Source organism: Coturnix japonica, linkage group LGE22C19W28_E50C23 (assembly GCF_001577835.2).
Source record: "Coturnix japonica isolate 7356 linkage group LGE22C19W28_E50C23, Coturnix japonica 2.1, whole genome shotgun sequence".
NCBI classification, from domain to species: Eukaryota; Metazoa; Chordata; class Aves; order Galliformes; family Phasianidae; genus Coturnix; species Coturnix japonica.
In genome coordinates this window covers 1,295,761-1,314,829 of record NC_029544.1, presented here as the reverse complement: position 1 = coordinate 1,314,829, position 19,069 = coordinate 1,295,761, and the positions used below count along the sequence as shown (strand labels likewise).

Below are 19,069 nucleotides of genomic sequence, written 5' to 3'. Positions count from 1 at the left end.
ATTTGGCTCCAACAAAGGCTTCCGCTGCAGGAGCCAAACATTTCCCCTCCAGAGGAACTGTGTGAGTGCGACTGAATGGATGTGAAGAGCTGGCATAAAAGATTATTCCATATTGCTCAGATTGCATTGCTCCTTCCTCCGCAGAAGGTGGGTAACAATACTGGCCCTCTCTTTACATATAAAGATGCTGATGTGAACATTGCCCTTATCAAAGGAGAAACTGTAGGGAAAACAAGTCCAGGGTGAGGATGAGAGACATGGATTCGTCCCCTTCCTCTGAAAACTCCTGTTTGACTTCCTTGGCAATGCCAAGATGTGACTTTGGCCCCAGGCTCTGGTTTTCCAGCAGTGAAGCAGATCTCATGCAGCAGACTGTGAGGCTGCCTGTGTTTGGGGTGCTGATAAGGCACAGAAATGCGGCCACATCCTGGCTGCAGGCTCCTGCTGCTCTCTGCCTGCAATGGATTTGCAAGCTTAGCATTGCTCAGAAATGCATTACGTCAGGGCTTGATTACAGGTGCAGGCTGCCAGTGGCATAGGGAATGTCAGATAACTAATATGGCAATTACCTGGAGCTGATACCCTGTTTGATTAATAGTTATTCACGGCAAGCAAGGCGTGATGTGTCCCTGCTTAATGAAGACTAATTAAAAAAGCAAGAGAAGCAGGCAGGATTAGCTCTGAGCAACTTAAAACCCTGACACAGCCTCACGCTCTTTGCTTTCAGCTGGTGATGTGAAGGCTGGTTGCAGCTGTTGTCTACCCAGTGCTTTGGGATTTCTATCTGGTGCTTTGGGGTTGCACTGTGCCTCCTCCTGATGGCAGAGCATGGCCCAGGAACACGTTTTTGAAGCACACTTTGCAAGTGCAAATGCACTTGCACAACAGTGTACTTCTCAAGTGACTTAGATGGCTCAGATATCTCTGCTCCCCTGGCTTTCAGGAAAGTATAAACATCCTTCAGGTATCTCCATTCCATCTGAAATACCTCTGAGCCACGGAGAATAAAAGATTTATTGCATATAAAGAACTGTGTGGGTTTTCTTGCTTGGATGTAGGAGGTGAAGGTGCTGCCCAGACCTCAAAGTTCCATTTTTCTTTAGAAAGAAGCTGCAGACAACTCCTCTTTCACCCCAACAGACCAACCCTCATCTGTGCAGCAAATATTAGACCCTGGAGAACCCCAATGCCCTGTTTATTAGGCATCGAAGCATCCAAACACTCATACATGGGGGAACCCACACTAAAGCTTTAGAAAACTTTCTAGCAACCCAGATCTGAGGGGTTCTGCTGCTTGTGATGGGCTATTCTTTGCTATGGATGGGGGTTCAATATCTGTGTCCCCCAAGGAGAGGGGACCACCAGGAGTAGTTATATTCTCCCATTGTCACGCTGCCTCAAAGGGACATTCACACAGTTAAATGGAAGAAAATCAACACCTTTTCCAACGTTTCAGGCCAAAGCTTAAATCCCTATTCAGACAAAAGCTTCTGCTGGCTCTTGTAGTGTTTATTGTTCTCATTTTAATTGAAGCAGAAGGATTAAATGCAGCTCTGATTTCCTTCACTGACTTCAATGAATTGCTCTTGAGCACAGACCAGGAACAGGGCTGGGGCTTTGCATTATATTTTTTTTTAACCCCATTTGAAGGACTTGCAAGTTCAATCCTGAATGTTTGCCCAGGACTTTGTTCAAGGTACATAGCAAGACTGGCATTGGTGGAACTGGACTATGGATCATGGCAGGGTCGCTGCATTCATCTGCTGGCCTTATTGCAAAGAAAAATCGCTTTTGTTTTGCTAATAAGGTCCTTAATGGACCAAAAGGGGGAGAGGGAGAAATGGTTTCTTTTCTGCAAAGGGACTGAATGGGGAGAATGTGGCCAATCCCAACACAATGAAGGTCAGAGAGAGGGACAAGCTCCCTTCAATCACTCCTTAAGGGCTGTAGGAAGGAGGGCATTTTCCTCCTGTCTGAGTGATGAAGTTCAAGGCCAACGCATGGCTTACTTTGCACAAACATTTGTAGGAAAAGAATTATTGCTTTTTTCCCCTTGAATCGATAAAACAAAGCCATAGAGCAGGATATCCACGTAGCCATCAGGTTTTGATCTGAGATAGACCTCTTAGCAGATTGTGTGAGTAATTTGTGCTCGGTGTTACCTACTCAGGCATGAATATTACACCAGTTAAAATCAATCAGGTTGCAACACCATCCCCAGGTGACAGGAGTGAGCAGGAGGCCACAGTGTCACCCTTAGCTGTGTTCCCTATGTCAAGTTAGCAAAACAAACCATATCTGCCAGCCAGATTCCCAGTGGGTGTAAGTGGGGGACGTAGGTTTGACATCAGTCATTGAGCATCCAGCATCTGATTCCTGCACGTCTTCCCTCACTTGGATATAAATCAAAAGTCCACGAAGGAGAAGTGAACAAGCTTGATTCACAGAATCATGGCACTACAGGGGTAGGTTCCCCCCTTGTGCCTCTTTCTCTCCCTGATTTATGGTGCTATCCGGATACCAACATCCATGCCAAGAAGGCAATAAGAAGGGATATAACCACAGAGCTGGTTTCATAAGGATCTCTGGCTCTCTTCCTCTTCTGAGAATAAAGGCTCATCTTGGGATATTTTTATTTGTGGTTACTTACTCGATTCCTCTGTGGGTTTTTGGGTGCGGTGCAAAGATTGAGCTGTCAGCAGAGTGAATTACAGCCCTCTGGCTGAAAGGATTTGGAGTAGGTTTTGTTACTACTGTTCTTCCTTTTGTTTTAAATAGGTGGTCAATTGAAGGGGACTTCTTTCTGCACTTACACCCCTAAGGGTGGGATCTGGAGTGCTGGGTCCTTGCAGATCCACGAAGCATGTAAACTGGAGAGGAGTGTGAAAATCCCATGCAGGGAGAACACACACAACAGGTCTGCAAATCTCCTGATTTAAGGTTCTGCAGAGCACAAGAGCTCTGGTCACAGCCCATAGCATGCACAGGGAGATAGCAAACAGAGAGAGAAGTGAGCTTGAGGAGAAGCAATGCAGGGAGCCACCTCTCAGCACAGCATGATGTGTGCAGGGATGTGATGGGAAAGATGTGCTTTTGGGAGGAAAGGGGAAGTGGATCCCCAGGATCTCTGCAGCCATGGGAAGGAAGAAATGCAAAGATGCTTTGCTCAGGCAAAGAGGCTGATGTTGTGGGCCTGGAACATGGACGTGCTATGAGTTATTACCATGGTGTAATTCAAGATGGGAAACTCCTCAGCTTCCAAGCAAGGCTGAGCTCCCAGTGCAAAGACTCCATCCAGGATGACTCCAATGAATGTGGCTTTGAGGCCAACCTCAGAGCTCTGGGATGCAGCAAAGTTGCCCAAACCTCCCTTCTCCCCATCTCTTCTAATTGTTTGCAGGCCGACTGTAGGGCTGCTGCGTCACATCGAATGTGCCACGGAACATTAGTTCCACGGGCTCTAAAGAATGACAATTTGCGTGCACATCCCCAGATTAAGCTATATACGGTGCATTCCTCGTGCTCTAAAGAAGATACTGCACACAGCTTGAAGGCGTCACTCCACGCATCACCCAAACCTGTTCTCTTCCCCCACTCCCAACACGGGGCGTATTTGTGCAATTGCTTTCGTTTAGAGGTGTTTGGTGCACATGCTGGTGGTAAGAACATGTTCTTCTGGGGGTGACGAGTGAATTGCACTCCTGAACGGCTGAACAACGTAATCCCAGGGTGTGCCCTGCCCTCGTGTTGATCTGTTTTGTTGGCTGGTGGGTGCACGCGTGTTGTTACTCTCGCTGACGTGGTTTGTGGGTATCACGGGTCTCACTTCCGTTTATCTTTCAGCCTCACTGCTGTTTTCTGTAGTTCAATGAATGCAACCATCGCGGTGTTAAGAAAAACACACCAATCCCAGCCTTGCCTTGACCCCATGGGCAAACAATTGCAAGCAGCAGAGAGGTTCAATCAGGTGATGGCCCCCCCAGGTGATGCCCACTGCCTCATTGTGAGCCTGCTCTAATTAAAAGGAGGGCCTAATTCTCACCTAGCTGCTGTGGCTTTTGTAGAGATTTCCCTACAGGCAACAAAGAATTGATGGCATAAAGGATGGAGAACTGTTGGGTATAAAAGCTCAGGCTGCAGTGCTATGTTCTCTGCTGAAACCAGCGGGGAGAGCATCCTGCCCCAAGTAACTTTGGTTTGTTCAGCTCTTTGTAGCAAGGGGAAGATTTCTCTGCTCTTTGAGCCTGATGAGGGCTGTTTCACCTGAAGGCTCAGTAGAAGCAATGAAGGTCTGAGCTGCCAAGGGGAGGTTGGTGTTGACTCTTAGGACTCAGTTCCCACCTTTCATGGAGGTGAAGCTCTGGGGTGGCTCACATGAGGTCAGTGGACAATGATGGGGCAAAGACCCTCAAGCACATGTGGCTTTTTGTTCTATTACCCTTTCAGTTTACTTTCCATGCATGCTTCTTAGTCTCCCACCCAAGGACCAAACCCAGTGGCAGGATTTAACATTATTAATCCATGGATAATTCAGCAGCCTGAAAGCCTCAAGTAAAATCCTGCTTTTTTTGGCTCTTTTTGAAGTGTGCGTCAGAGTGTTTGTTGCCAGTGGGGGCTTTTTCCCTCCTGGGAATAGGAGAAAACACACTTGCTCCTGGGTGTGCCACTGTGTGTGTTGATGCAGCAGATCCCATAATTATCCCATCTAGTTTTCTTTGCGCCGCTTTTGATGCGGTTGAGCATTCAGCAAAGCTATTGTAATCCCTGCAGAATCCCTCGTGGATTTGGCAGGGTGTGACCTTGACAGATACATATATATATATATACATATATAGTGCTGTTCTTATAGAGCCTGAAAGTGTGTGTGCAGGAAAACAGCTGCCTCGTGTGGCTCAGTGCTGGACCAGCACTTAGTGGGGAGCTGCAGTGGGATGCTGAGGGTGCTGATCAGTTGCAGGGATGCTGTGCTGGAGCACCTGTAGGTCTTGCTTGCACTTATCCTCCCGATGGATCTTTTAGAGGAAGGAATGGCAATAATCCAGGGAAAATAACCTTCATGGTGGGACTTTGCTGTGTTTGAGCCCTTCTGACTTGGAAAGCAAGGAATTAAAATGGGAGCAGCTCCTTCTGGAGGAAGAAGCTCCTTCTGGACTCTCTGGGGTCCATTAAGAAAACAAGCATCTGCTTTCTCACCATGTGTCACCTGAAGGTTCTGTGCCCTGATCTTGGATGGGGAATGAGGGTGATGTCACTGAGCTGAGCATCACCACTTCCTCATTCTTGGCTGCAGCAACACAAACCTGACCCCTCTGGCACAGGTTTCCATCCTGTACCTTTGGACATGCCCAATTCTCTGCCTCAGCTCAACCCCAGCAGAATGAAAGCCCTTGAGGAGCTTGTGGTTAACGGGCACTTAATTGATTCTGAATGATCCTGACAAGTTTTTGCAGTCTTTGTGGTAATCTGATTGAATAGCTGGGGCTGGTCTGTATGGGTGCCAGCTGGGTTGCATTCCTTCACTTCCAGCTCATGATTTTCTTTTAACCCTCCCATCAACCCCTTCAAAGGAAAGGCTGCAGATGAAGGTGTTTTAATGAATTATTTACTTTAATTGCTATTTTTAGGGCTGCTTTTAGGGAGCCTGGCTACATGGATAGGCTCTTAGTTAGTTTGTTAGTTCTTTTGGTGCCTTCTTTATAGATTTGACCGATGAATTCCTGGTGTGATGCTGATGAAAAGCAAAGAAACAGAACAGTTGAGTCCTGGAAAAGGCAGTGCATGGGGGGAAACGAGCCTCTGCTTCTCTGCCCTGCTCTATGCAAAGCCTACAAAGGGCCAGGGAAGGACCCAGGGCTGTGCATCATTCCTCCCTGCTGCTCTCGTGTTGGAGAGATCAACTCTGGTGTTCCTCTGCTCCCCCATACCTGGCTACAGCAGGGCTCACTGTCTGCTGCTCCTCAGCTCATAGCTGGCTCTGGAACACAGCAGTGATGCTGCAGCAGCACAGCATCCTTTCCATCTCCCTCTCCTCTGCAATCTCTGCCCTGAGCTCAGCACCTCTGGGGGCAGCTGCTTTCCAACCCGGCTGCTGCCTCCGCACGCATCCTCCCCATCGCTGCCAGTGGCTGCTTGCCCTCATTTTGAGCTGTTTCTTTCCTGGCTTCCCCCTGTGCTGCAGGCTGGGAATGGTACGGTCCTCCCTCCAGCTCCGTGGATATTGCTAGAAGGTGAAAGCATCAGTGTGAGCTGCAGCCGTTGCAGGCAGCCCCAAATCACTCGGAGAGGGAGCAGAAGGGGCTCAGTGCGGAGCTCTGTCCCTTCCCTCTGGGTCTGGCATCACCTTAACAAGGTGCCATGACCCAGGGCAAGGTAGGTGGGAGGTCAAGGCTGGGCTGGTGACTCGTCATGCATGCGTAATTATTGCATGGTTCCGGGGGTGGGGGCGGGGGGAATGGGTTGGATGGTGAGGGTTTAAGGGATAAAGCAATTGTTGCAGAGGGGGGGAGTTGGGTGCCTGAGCAAAGCCAGGTTTGGGGGTACAGTGGTCTCTGTGACAGTGTTTTGGTGGAGGAAGGGGATGGAGCAGTCACTGTGGGGCTGGTGGATGTTTCTTTGCTGGATGCAGAGCTCAGTCCATCCATGGCTGTTTCTTGCCTCCCCATCCTGGATATCGGGGTGCTTGTTCTTTCCCATCACTCCCTACCCAGCACTTGGTACCTCCTGATGCAGGGAGCTCTGTGTTTTGGGGTTCACTGATGCTCTGATCCTGGGGGAAGGGGGGGTGGGGGTGGTGTGTATCCTCTGCCAGCACAGTGCACCATTGCTATGGTAACGATGCTGGAGGCTGCTTGAATGCAGTGCTGGCCCTGCATGTCTCCTTGGGCAGCTCAGGGAGTTCTGCATGGTCCTGGCCACCATTAGAGCGGAGCAGAAGCTGTGGCATGATAATCCCAAAGCAGATGTGTGTGCATCCAAGTGAGGCATCCAGCCTTATTTCTAAGGGTTTGCTGCACCTCTAATTCAAGATCTTTTTGCAGGAACTGTGCTGTTTTGGTGATGGTTCACTGTTCTTTCTGGGGGTTTCCAGCCCCACATCCCTGTGGCTTGAGGGGTCCTTGGCACTGAGCTAGCACCTGCATTGGCAGCAGGAACAGGATGCCAGGCTCATGGCTCACCCTGGGACAACAGGGCTATTGCTGGAAGGTTAAATGGATGCTGTTCTCAGGCAGCCTGAGGTTGGCTCTTGGCTGGGATCTCCTATTCTGGCTATGTGGGTTCCAGGATCTGTTTGGTGCATCTTCATATTGTGCATCTTTGGGTGAGCGAAGAAGAATGAGCAGCTTTGGTGCAGGTGGAGGCCTAAATCACAGCACTTCATCAGGGATGGGAGAAACAGCCCAAAGTGGAGGCAACCTGGGACCAAATGAGGGATCCCCAGACCTTCACCTGTGTCCTTCTGAATTCACCTTGAAAGGCAATTCTGTGCCATTCTGTACCCTAATCTTTCTCTATTTTCCCCCCTTCTTCCTGTGCAGCTCACAGTGAACAACAAGCCCCCCAACCCTGAGGGGCAGGGGGAGAAGAAGGACAATGCTACAGCCCCACCGGCCCCTCCAACCTATGAGGAGGCAACAGCAGGAGAGGGGCTGAAGATGGGTACTTACCCTCCTCCCCCATCCGTCCCATTGCACCCCAGCTGGGCTTATGTAGACCCCAGTGAGTACCCATGTGGGGTGTGGGGGGGGGGAAGTTGGTGCAGAGGTTGCCCCTATGCTTGCAGAAGGGAGAGGAGCCAGGGATGGGGGAGCTGGTGTGATCTATGGTAGGGATGTCCATAGGGGTATGGCTATTAGCTATAAAAAATGCATGCCTTGAGGGGGTCGGAAAGAGAGGATAGATAACGTCCCAGCTTGCTGTAACCACCATCTGGGTCTTCCTGCTATTGTGGTGGATTGAGTGAAGTCCAAATGGGTTGGGGTGCCAGCATTATGGGGCTCCCAGGGGACTCATTTTGGTGCTGCATCATCCCTTGCTCCATCCTGACAAACCTGGCTGGGTTTTCCCTCTGCGGCTGTTCCCTGTGCACCATGCACTCATCCCTGTTTCTCTCCGAATTCACATTCTCTCCCTGCTCCCTTGCAGGTCTTGGAGGGGGGGATGCAATGGGGCTCTTCTTAATGGCTCACAAAGCAGTGACACGTGGCTCTGGGGCTGCTTTCTGCGGTCCCACACTGGGGATACCACTGTGTGTTCAACAGGGCTGTGGGTGGGAGGTGGTTGCTGCTGGGGATGCTTCAGGGCAGGAGGAAAGCCCTCCATTCCTCGGAGGCATTGAGGTGCGATGTGGTGCTGGATGCTGTGATTGCTGTGACGCAGGAGGCACAGCGGTGCCCCGGGGACACAGACCTCAGGTGCTCGGTGATAACAGACCGTGCAGAAATGAGGATGCACAGAGGAGCACGTCCCTGCTGGGGCAGAAGGCACGAGGGGTTCATTAAGCATCAAAAGAGCACGAGGGATTTATTTGCTGCCGGGGGGCATCTGGAGATGAGGCTTCTGCATTAAGAGCAGGCAGCCTTTGGCCAGTAAAACAGAAGAAATTCAGAGCTAGGGCTCTGAATTGGGCTTTACTGCAGCACTCCTCTTCGTGGGTCTTCCATCCACCTGCCCAAAGGAGCTGAGAATCAATGAGCTGTGAAGCTCTGAGGGGGAGGAGAGGCATCTGCCAAACAGGTGGAGATGGGAATGTATAAGCACGTGTCATTACATGAGCCCTGTTCCCATAGGAAACCCGGCTTGCAGATGGTTAGTAACACAGATGGGGTTTTTTGGAAGAGAAGTAGCATGCAGAGATGATGTGTGAAGGCTGCAGTGGGTTTGGTGTGTTTGTTTTGTTTAGTTCTTAAGGGGAAACAGCTCCAGCAGTAACAGCGTGCACTATGGAGCCCTTGGGAGGGCAGAGGTGTAGGGATTTTGGGGTTGCACTGCAGTTATTTCCCTCTTGCTGCTAAATCATCCTGACTCCACGCATAGAAATTGGATGTAGGGATGGAGCTGAAATGAGCCGCTCTCAAGAGGGGAGGGTGTGATTTTGGCAGCCACAACCTGAGCTCAGGCAAATACAGAGCTGAGAGGGAATCCTCCTGTACTGGAGTGTGGGAATGATGGAGGTGCTGAGTCACAGCTCCTCTTGGGAATGCTTTAATATTCAGCAAAAGGTGAAGGAGGATACAGCGTGAGCCCTCTAATTACCTTTAGAGATGTGCTGTTCCTGTAGGCAGGGATTAACCCTCCTGTCCTCGTTGAGTTGGGGGTTGTGGAAGGGTCTTCCCATTTATTATCCTTGGAGACTCTCCTTGCATGATGCACAATTCTGTGTTATGGTCCCTTCACTTTGGGGCCTCCTGAGCTGAAATCAGTCACCGAGGACGCATCGTTACAGCTGGATGGGGCTGATCTCTGCCTTTTCTTCAGGCACGAGCCCCAGCTATGGCAGCGGGGCGTACCCTGGGGACACAGAGATGCTCACATCCTTCAGCTGGGACGACCGGAATGTGCGCAGAGTGTTCATCAGGAAGGTAAGGGCTGGAGCTGTGACCCCCTATTAAGCCTTCTGCAGGGCCATGAGTCCAGCTCTGCTCTTTGGGACCTGGCTGTGGTGGCTGTGGCCCCCCAGGATTGTGAAATGGGTCTCCCATGGGTGCCTCTCATTGCAGGTTTATGCCATCCTGTTGGTCCAGCTCCTGGTGACTCTCGTCATTGTTGCTTTCTTCACCTTCTGGTAGGTCCTTCTGGATGTCCCCTGAATGACGTGTTGCCCCTTTGGGTACCACTCCCAGCAGAGATGGGGATTCTTATCCTCACACTCAGCAGCTGCTGCTGCTCCATCCCTGAATCATTTTGCCCTTGGAGTTAGTGTCACTATCAGACTCCATCCTATGCTCCTGCAGAAGCAGACACCCCACAGCTCTCCAGCTCGGGTGACTGAGCGTTGTAGGCACTGCAGCTCACATTGCCCATGGAATGAATAATGGATCACTGTCAGCCTGAGGAGATGACCTCCTCCATTGCATCTGAGCAACAACACGAGCCTGAGGTCACCGATAGCAGCAGGGCTGTCTCCCTGCTGTGACAGCTTGGATTGCTTTCTGGTTGCTCGCTCTGGGTAGAGCCCGCTGTGTTTTTTGCACATAGCTCCTGCTGTGTCACCTCGTGAGCATCCCCAGGTTTAATTCAGCAGTAAGCTGTAAAGTGATTGGCATTTCGATGCTCTCTGCTCAGTGTTCCTTTCTGTTTTGCAGTGAACCGGTCAAGGGATACGTCCAGGTGCACTCTGGTTGGTACTGGGCTTCCTAGTGAGTATCTGTCCTCTCTATGGCCATGCATGTGCCAGACAGCTCTGGATGTGGCATTGAGGTCTCCTGGCCCTGCCTGAGTGTGCATAGGGTGGCAGTCATGCTGAGGTTGCCATCACAGGGCAGCTTTTAGTGCTCAGGATTTGGGGCTCCATTCATTAGGAGAGCCTGGTCCCAAAGGTCAGAGAGGAAGGAGTCTGGCTGCAACCCTGTGCGTTAATATGTTTGCTGTTTTCTGGATGCTGTGTGTGTTAGTGCTGCTAATTAAGCAGACAGAGAGCGCAATGCAATTGCCCATGAATGACATTCTGTGAACCTGTCCTTAATTAGTTACACCCACATCACCAAATGCGTCCAGGCCTGGAGTTGAGACGCCTGCTTATGTAACTTAGAAAACAGCTCCAAAATAGCACTAACAGGAGGAAACTGGTTGACCTTAGAGGAGAATTTGCTCCTTCCTGACCCGCTGATAGATTGGAGAGCTGTGCTGCCTTGCAGAGAGAAAAGACCTGAACAGAACTTGGGCTTGGCTTTCCCTTTGGGCACACCTGCAGCCTTCTCAGCAGTGGGCATCTTCCTCCTGGCCTTCAGGAGGAGCAAATGAATCTGGGGGCAGGTGGAGAGACTTCATTTTGCTCTGTCCCCCTCAGCAAACCCACCTTTCTCCCCAGCTCCCCACGTCTCCAGGTCCTTGTCCTGCTTGGCTCCCCTTCATGCACATACATCACCTGTATATCTGTGTATACCTGTATAGGTACCTCCCAAGTGGGTGCCCTGGGGTGTTTTCTCACTGCTGAAGGAATAATGCAGGAGCAGATGATGAGTGTAGGGGGGTGCAAAGCAGATGGACAGCAGCAAAGCTCTCTCTCTGCTCCCAACATGAGCGCTTTCCTGGTTTCCCTGCGGGAGAGCACAGCTCAGGTTTATCTCTGTTGCATTTATCATGGCCCGTGGCCTTTGCCGTCACGTTCATTTATTAGACTGAAGGTGAGTGGCTATCGTGCTGCCATCGGCATGCTTGGAAGCTGCTTTCCCTCAAGGCACGAGGGTGAAAGTGGGTGAGCAGGTTCCCACTGCGCCGGACCCCATCAGCGTGGTGGAAAAACACTGCTGTGTGACAGCGGGGCACAGGGACCATCCCTCTGCTCTGGGGTTGCTGCTTTGCTGAAGGGTGGAGGTCACGTCCCTTCTCCAGCACAGAGCATCCTGCTGTCCTTAAGCAAGCTGCTTAAAGCAGAATAGATTGCAGAAATGATGCCCTGGTCCCACTGAGCAGGGCAGGTGTTGGAAATGAGGGGCACAACCTGGCTGCACCACCACGAGCAGCAGGGAGGTGTCCATAACAAACACCTTCTGGTGCTCTATTGACTCTGCTCTAAACCATCCTTCAGGGTTTCTTTCAAGGGTGGGTGCTCTGTCCCACCTCAGGGATGGGTGTAAAGCAGGAAGCTTCAGCAAAAGGCACTTAATGCATTGCTTCAGCCTCAGCTTTGGCACTGTGCTGCATTTGAGCAGTGTGCTGGAGCATTAAAACTTGTCACCTGGGGGCTCCTCTCTTGCATCAACACACAGTGCTTGTGTTTTACCCCCTTTGATCTGCTCTTTTTCTCTTTGCAGTGCTGTTTTCTTTGTGACCTACCTGATTCTTGCTTGTTGCTCTGGGCCCAGGTAAAATGTTTTCTTTCTGGATTAAAAACAATGCAATGAAGTGAAGGATGAATGTTATCTTGCTTCAAACATGACCAGCAGCATTGCAGAGATGGGACGGGGCTGTGTTTCCAGGCCTGGTGCAGTGATGTGTTGCTGCTGGAGGGGGAGAATAAGCTGCTGTATTGCTCTGTGTGTTCACTGTTAAATACTGCAGAGAACCGTCTGCTTTTTCCCCACCCTGGCTGCTCTGCTGGGATATCAGAGGGGCATTAGGGCCCTTTGTGCACATAAATCCAACCCCCATCCCCACTGGGATGAGTGTCCTCCCCTGTACCACCCTGCCACTTACTCACGGGCCATTAATTACATGGCACATCTGATTGCATCCTGCTGATCAGCCTCTGTTTCTTTGCTTTGCAGGAGGTATTTCCCATGGAACCTGATCCTGCTGAGCATCTTTGTAAGTGCATCTGAACAGTGTGTGCTCTGAGCCTTCCACCACTGCGAGCTTCACAAGGGCTCCAGGCAGGAGAATAAAGGCCCTGCTCTGAATTCCTGCAGGAATTCCATCCTCTGATTGCCCTGCACTCGGGCTGAGGAGCTGCAATTGAACTAGAATGTGATAAGAAGGGAAGAAGGGAGCCTCTGTTTAGAGCCAAATGCCTGCGGAGGCTGCACGGTCATGGGAGTGGGGTAGTCCTGTGCAGGAGGGGGGAAGGTGGGACTGTTCTCATTCATTTTAACCCATTCCCATGGATATTCATCATTGATATGTGCGAAACTATGCAAAGATTGCTGCTCGTGGGCGTCAGTTTGAGGCTGCACAGCCCTTGTGGTTATCACTATTGCTGCAGTTCAGATGCTCTACCTGCTCAGTGTCTCCTTGGGATGTGATAACAAGAGTAATGCTGTTCTCTCTCCTCCCAGACCCTCTCCATGGCTTATCTCACTGGGATGCTTTCCAGGTAGGGTGAGCATGCGGTGTCCTAATCCCATGTGTCACCTTTCCTCCCTTCTGAACCATAAGGGCCACCTGAGCCCTGTGCATCAGCAGCCACCTGAAACAGAAACTTTCCCTCTGAAAACACCAAGATACCCTTTTTTACCTAAAGGAAACTATCCAGAAAGAAGTGTTAACCCCTTCTTCTCCACTGCTGGGTGGCACAGGGTAATTCCTGGCTGTGCTAAACCCTATAGGAGAGCACTGAAGAGCCCCCCTGCCTGCACAGGTGGGCTATAGGGCACTGCCATAGGTTGATTTCACCTCTTGCAATGAGCAGACGGGGCTGGAGTGACACAAGCAGAGGTTTTTCTTTCCCAGCTGTTTTGTTTTGTGCTCCCTCTTGCTTGTTTTTGCTGATATGCTCCACTCAGATCAGCTCTGGTTCACATGGAGCCCTGGTGATGAGGCAGTGGGTGTTGGTGGATGTGTGCAGCAGACAAAGAAAGCGATGGATTCAGCAGCCCAGGGAAAATACCAGAAAATAGGAGAGAATGCCAGAGGTAGTGCTCTGTAATGGAACTGAAGGGAAGAGCAGGAGCACAGCTCTTAGGGCTGAGCGTGGTGTTTAGCCCCTTGTTGCAAGCACCTAACAGAGGCTTTTGCAGCTTTCTGACTTCTCGTTGTGCTGCGGTGACGTTTGTCACTCTATTTTTATTGCCTCCCAGTTTGAATCCTCCCCTTCTCCATCTGTCCATGCACAGAGAGATTTCTATACTCAGTCCCATCTTAACTGCTCCTGAGCTCCCAGGGGGCACAGATATGCCTTCCTGCCTATTCCCCCCCCCCCCTCTATTTAAAGCAGGAGGAAAACCCATCTGAGCCTTTCTCAGGCCCCCAGAAAACTGGTTTTACTGTTCATTTTGCAGTTATTATGACACCAAGTCAGTTCTTCTGTGCCTGGGGATCACTGCCCTGGTGTGTCTTTCTGTCACCATCTTCAGCTTCCAGACCAAGGTCAGTCCCTGTGTGTGAGGAGTGGAGGGGGACAGGTCTGTAGGAGCAATCTGAGGGATGCTGGGGTGCTAAGTGTGATAGGTACTGGGCTCTTCTCCATAGAAACAAGAGGGACATGGTGAGTGTTTGGCTCTGTCATGCAGTCAGGTGGGTGCTGGGCTGTAGGACCTGAGTTGCAGATGAAGCAATTGCCTCCAACAGCAACATGGGAGCAGTGCTGAGGGTTGGGGGGATGGAGACATGGGGTTTAGATCCCCTTTGCTCCAGTACCTACCCTTGTAACACTTCTCTTTGCCTCTGCAGTTTGACTTCACCTCCTACCAGGGCATCCTCTTTGTGATGCTCATGGTGCTCTTCTTTGGTGGCATCATCCTGGCTGTGATTCTGCCCTACAAATATGTGAGTAAAGAGCCGCGTTCCTCTTTCCTCTTGCCTGCTTGTACAATCAGATATCGGGCTGTGGGACAGCACTGGCCTGGGGCTGGAGGAAGTTTGCTTCTGTTCCTGGAGCTGCATAGTGACCCTATGGCAGATGGCACCACCTGCTTGTGCCTCAGTTTCCCCTTCAGTAAACTTGCTCACCACTTGCTCATTGCTCCTCCACTTGCCTCCAGTCCCTCTTGCATGGGTCCAGCCCTCTCCCCAGCCTTCCACACAGCTCTCTGCATCCCTGCTCCTGGCATGAACCCGGTGTTGGCTGGGACCACACCTTGCAAAGAGCTTGGCGTGGCAGCACGGAGCATCTGGTCCTCATCCAAGAGCGCTTCATTAGGTGAACTATCACTCAGGCAAATGCCTGACAGATTCTGAATGGTTCTGATGAAAGCAGGAAGGCGTGTGGGGCTCTGTACCACCATTAATCACATCGAATGCCTCCTGGTGCTGTGACAGCAGCACCTGGCTTTGCTCACAGCAGCCTCTAAGCACCCTCCAAACCCTGCACATCATTCTGGGTCACGCTTTAAGAGTCAGACCTACAGGAGATGCTCCATTAGTGCCAGCCCTGGACTTAACATGATGATGGAAAACAAGCAGCCTGGTGTTTCCAAAACAAGGAACGTGGCATTTTGTTGGCTTCAAATCAATCTCCTTTCTTCTGCAACATGAGGGTAAAGCAGCTTGCGGTGCCAATCCGCTGCCATTACACTGTTGAGACAACTGCTCTTTATCTTGTAGTCTGTCAAGATAAGCATAGCTAGAGGCAGCAGGTAATGAGCTTGTCTGTCTTGGGCAGGCTGCAATCTCTGGGTTGAATCAGCCATCCATATGGGCAACCTATAGTGGAATAGCAGTGCATTGGGTTACCATGCGCAGCAAGCAGGGCTGAGGCTGGGTCTTCATCCCATTGAATCCCATTGAAACAGATGAATATAGTTCCACTTCCATTAATATACAGAACCCGGCCAGAGCCAGCAATTGGAGTTTCTTCCCATGGTATCAGCACATCTGGATAAGCAAACACCTCCTGTGGCTGATCCAGGATGGGTTTCCACCATGGGAAGAGGTGTCTGCTGGCACTGAGTTGATGTAGAAACACAACACGTGGCCTTGGAAACTGGTGAACCAAATGGACATAGAGGCAGAGTGTGGCAGGGAACTGAGACATGGAGACTTACTCTTTGCTAAAACAAGCACTGCATTTGGTCCTATCGTGGTGCAAATTCAAGGGCTATTAGAGCACTTTCCTTAGCTCATATCCTGCTTTCATACCTGTGTCAGGTCCCTATTAACCAGTTCTCTTGCAGGCACTGATGGGTGGGTTTGTTTCTCCAGGTCCCCTGGCTCCATGCGATCTACGCTCTGCTTGGTGCCATCATCTTTACCATGGTAAGTGTGGTGCTGAGCTCAGGGCTGGGAGTGCTGGCCGGTAATGTAAGCAAGTAAATATGGAATAATTGCTTTTTTTTTTTAACCTGGAAAGTTGCTTAGGGAAGGAGAAAGAGCAAATCAAAGGATTGTAGAGAGCTTTATACCTGCAAATGGCTCACAAATAGCAATTAGCCACGGTGACCTCAGCTTTGACCTGGGGAGGGTGTTGGTGTACGTGATGGTGCTGTTGCAGAGCATGGTGTGATGGGCAAACCCATGCTGCAAGTGCAATAGTAGGTGTGAACAGCAGAAAGCGTTGTAAGGACGGGTCAAAAGGCAATTGAGAGTGGGAGGAGAGACTTTGGCACAGCAGCGGGGGCCCATTGTGGGGCTCGAGGGGAACTTAGGGGTAAAATGAGGCTATGAAAGTGCACAAGGCCAAGGCAGGGCTGGTTGGGTTGGGGTAGATCAAGGTCTGGGTATGAACAGGACGACAGTCAGAGGCCATGGCTTGGGATCAAGGAGCATTGGAAAGCTCCATTGCAAGCAGCAAAATCCCTGAGATAGGGCAGTTCCTCTAAAGATGAACAGGCTCCATTCATTCCTTGGGCTGCTCCCTTGCTGCCCTCCTCTGAGCCCTCTCCCTGAGCGTGTCCTGGCAGTGCCCTGCTTGCATTAGGGTGTGGGAATTGTCTGGGAAGATGCTTGGCTCTACCTTGAGGTGGGGGTCAGGGAGAGGGCTGCCTTGGGGCTCAAGGCGGTGCTCATTGGGCATGCTGTGAATAAGAGCAGTTGAGCAATTTAATTTATTAGCTAATAAAGTCATTTCAAGTGAGCCCGGGTATTTCTTCTGTGATTCACGATTAAAGACTCTTCTGCGAAATACGAGGAAGCTAAACATCTTATAATCACCCCATAAACTTCAGTCAGAAGCTGTGCCAGGCTTGTCAGCTCAGCCTGCCCATGCTCTGGGAAATGGGGTGGTAGTGATGGGTGGGAGGGCAAGGATGACCCCTACAGAACCCCATATTAAGGCTCTATGAAGGCTCCCCATGCAAAATCTGCTCATGACTGTCACTGGCTTTCCTCTTTTCCCACAGTTCCTGGCCTTTGATACGCAGATGCTGATGGGGAATCGCCGATACTCATTGAGCCCAGAGGAATACATCTTCGGAGCCCTCAATATCTACCTGGACATCATCTACATCTTCTCCTTCTTACTCCAGTTCTTTGGCTCCAGCCAGGAGTGAGCACAGCAGGGCGGTATCTTCTCTTCGTTAGCTAGATGCAAATGTCTAAAAGAAATCTTAAAAGGAAAAGAGGGTTTAAAAGAACGACAGCGAAACAACCCACCCTTTCTGGCCCACTAGCAGGCTCCATTCTATCAGCTGAACAAAGCTCCTGGGTTCCTTTATGCAGCTTGTATATATGCTGTTAAGCCTTTGTGACCCAGACAGCAAAGCAGGGCTTAAGTGTGATGTCTCTCCTGCTCCCTCCACTCCTACTGAGCTCAAACCAGACCAGAGACCAGGAGGCACGAGGCTGAGGTTTTCTCTTCCCCAGAGGCTGTCAGAGCTGCCTGGATGTGGATGGATGTTGAAGTGCTGGGAACAGCTCTGCAAAGGGAAAATGATGTCGAAGGAGGAGAGGAAGGGAATGTTGCTAGGATGCTGGCAAGAAAAACAGCTGAACAAGGGGAAAAAATAGCTTGGGAAGCCTATCTTCCCCCACCCCCCCAAGTGTCTTGGTTGCTTGAGATCCATGGTTCTAAGTGGCTGTTACCTAAAGACTGAGGGTGAAAACCTGTTGCTTGTAACAGCGACATTAGTGTTGGCTACAGAGAGGTGTCCCCCATCTCCAGACGTGGAGCAGAGTGCACACAGGTAACTTTCCATCTTCCCCTTGCTCACGTTCCCCTGTTTGGGGATTGGCTGGCTAATTTCTAACCGTAAAGCTCCATGTGGAGATAAGGGGCCTTTTGCTCTTATTTAGAAAGCGATCCTTGCTGCTGATAGAACCCGTATCTTCAATCTCCCTGGAATGCTGGTGCAAATGCGTCACTGGGCTGCCTCTAGCAATCCCCACGTCTTAGAGAAAGGCTCTGCCAGAATGCTCTGTGCTGCACATTCCTCTGCTTCTGCTGCCCCAGCTCTTACCCCTCACATGCTGCATCCTCCCACTGCACGTGTTCTGTGCCCTGAGCTGGGCAGAGGAAAAGGAAAGTTACTGTACAGCAGTCAATAAAAAGAAAATGATGCTTCAAGCCCTCAGCAGCTGCACTGACCTTGTTGGTAATGCAGGAGCAGAATCGATGCTTTTCATCTCTCCCTTCAAGAAAAACCAGCCATGGTTTGGGGATAAAGAGTGCTATGAGGATGGAGTGAAGTCTATGAGCCCTTGTTTTCTGCAGCGCATCACAGAGACCAAATAAGGGCTGTGAGCTGTTGAGCAGGAGGAACTGGGAGGACAGACAGCACGGGAGGCACCCTAAAAGATAATGAAACACAAGTTCAGAGAGGGATTTTTCTCGCTCAGACCCACGCGGGCACTTCTGCAACACCTTAGCAGACAGGCTGTGCAGCTTCCTTTGCTCACAGCAGAAGGCCTGTGGGCATTTCTGCTTTCCAGCTTTTCAGGAAGGAGCGTTATGTGAAGAATTCTGACTCAACAACAGTCCTAAATTTCCTCTGGAAGAGGATAATCCTGCAGCTCTGCAGCCCTCTTCCTGCACTGGGACTTCTCATAGTCGGACCTGGGGAGGAGAACACAGACCTGCAGCCCACTCTGGATCTCTCGCTCTTATTCCTTCTGCTGTGGAGTAACTTGGCTGCTTCTCTCTCCTGGCTTTCTGCTCCAAAGCTTGCATGGCATCTGCTCCATCTCGGGGCCCCCTGAGCAGGGGTTACGTGTATGTCCCCCTGCAGGGCTCCCTTCTTGCATGTGTCCCGGCTCCTCTCAGTGCCGTCCCCACAGCTTGCTGCTCACCCAAGCCAGACAGAGATCACTTGAAGGTAGAAGTCCCCATGGGGCTGAGCATCACAGGGTTAGGGGTGAGGAACAGCCATCATTGGGTTCCTCACCCTGCTGCACAACAGAGTTGCTGGGCTGCTTCACTTCTTATGCCATGTGGATGTCCCTTACCTGAGGCCTGCATTGCCTGGCCCCTGGCTCTGTATCCCCGTGCTCCTTTCGTCCACCCATTCTTTACGATTTCAGAAATAGGATTTTGTATTTTCTCTGAACGTTGCTAAATAAACCGTTGCAAAACCGTCGGCGTTGTTCTGTTGTCAGGTCAGAC

At 50.7% G+C, this 19,069-nt stretch overlaps 1 protein-coding gene across 1 annotated transcript; it reads left to right on the top strand.

The window, feature by feature from the left end:
* The first annotated feature begins 6,020 nt into the window (after positions 1-6,020).
* On the top strand, positions 6,021-19,043 carry FAIM2 (Fas apoptotic inhibitory molecule 2). The gene is made up of 12 exons (XM_015886946.2): positions 6,021-6,369; positions 7,536-7,716; positions 9,475-9,578; positions 9,717-9,781; positions 10,302-10,355; positions 11,973-12,023; positions 12,426-12,465; positions 12,933-12,970; positions 13,875-13,962; positions 14,266-14,361; positions 15,736-15,789; positions 16,872-19,043. Exons 1-12 carry the CDS (start codon positions 6,355-6,357, stop codon positions 17,019-17,021), a joined length of 936 nt encoding a protein of 311 aa, XP_015742432.1. The 5' UTR covers positions 6,021-6,354; the 3' UTR covers positions 17,022-19,043.
* The last annotated feature ends 26 nt before the right edge of the window (positions 19,044-19,069 follow it).

What these genes read in the sequence shown, in the direction of transcription:
- FAIM2 (XM_015886946.2), top strand. An exon ending in GCAGAGTGTTCATCAGGAAG is followed by an intron (nt 9,579 to 9,716) that starts GTAAGGGCTGGA and finishes CTCTCATTGCAG; the next exon opens with GTTTATGCCATCCTGTTGGT. An exon ending in TCTTCAGCTTCCAGACCAAG is followed by an intron (nt 13,963 to 14,265) that starts GTCAGTCCCTGT and finishes TTGCCTCTGCAG; the next exon opens with TTTGACTTCACCTCCTACCA.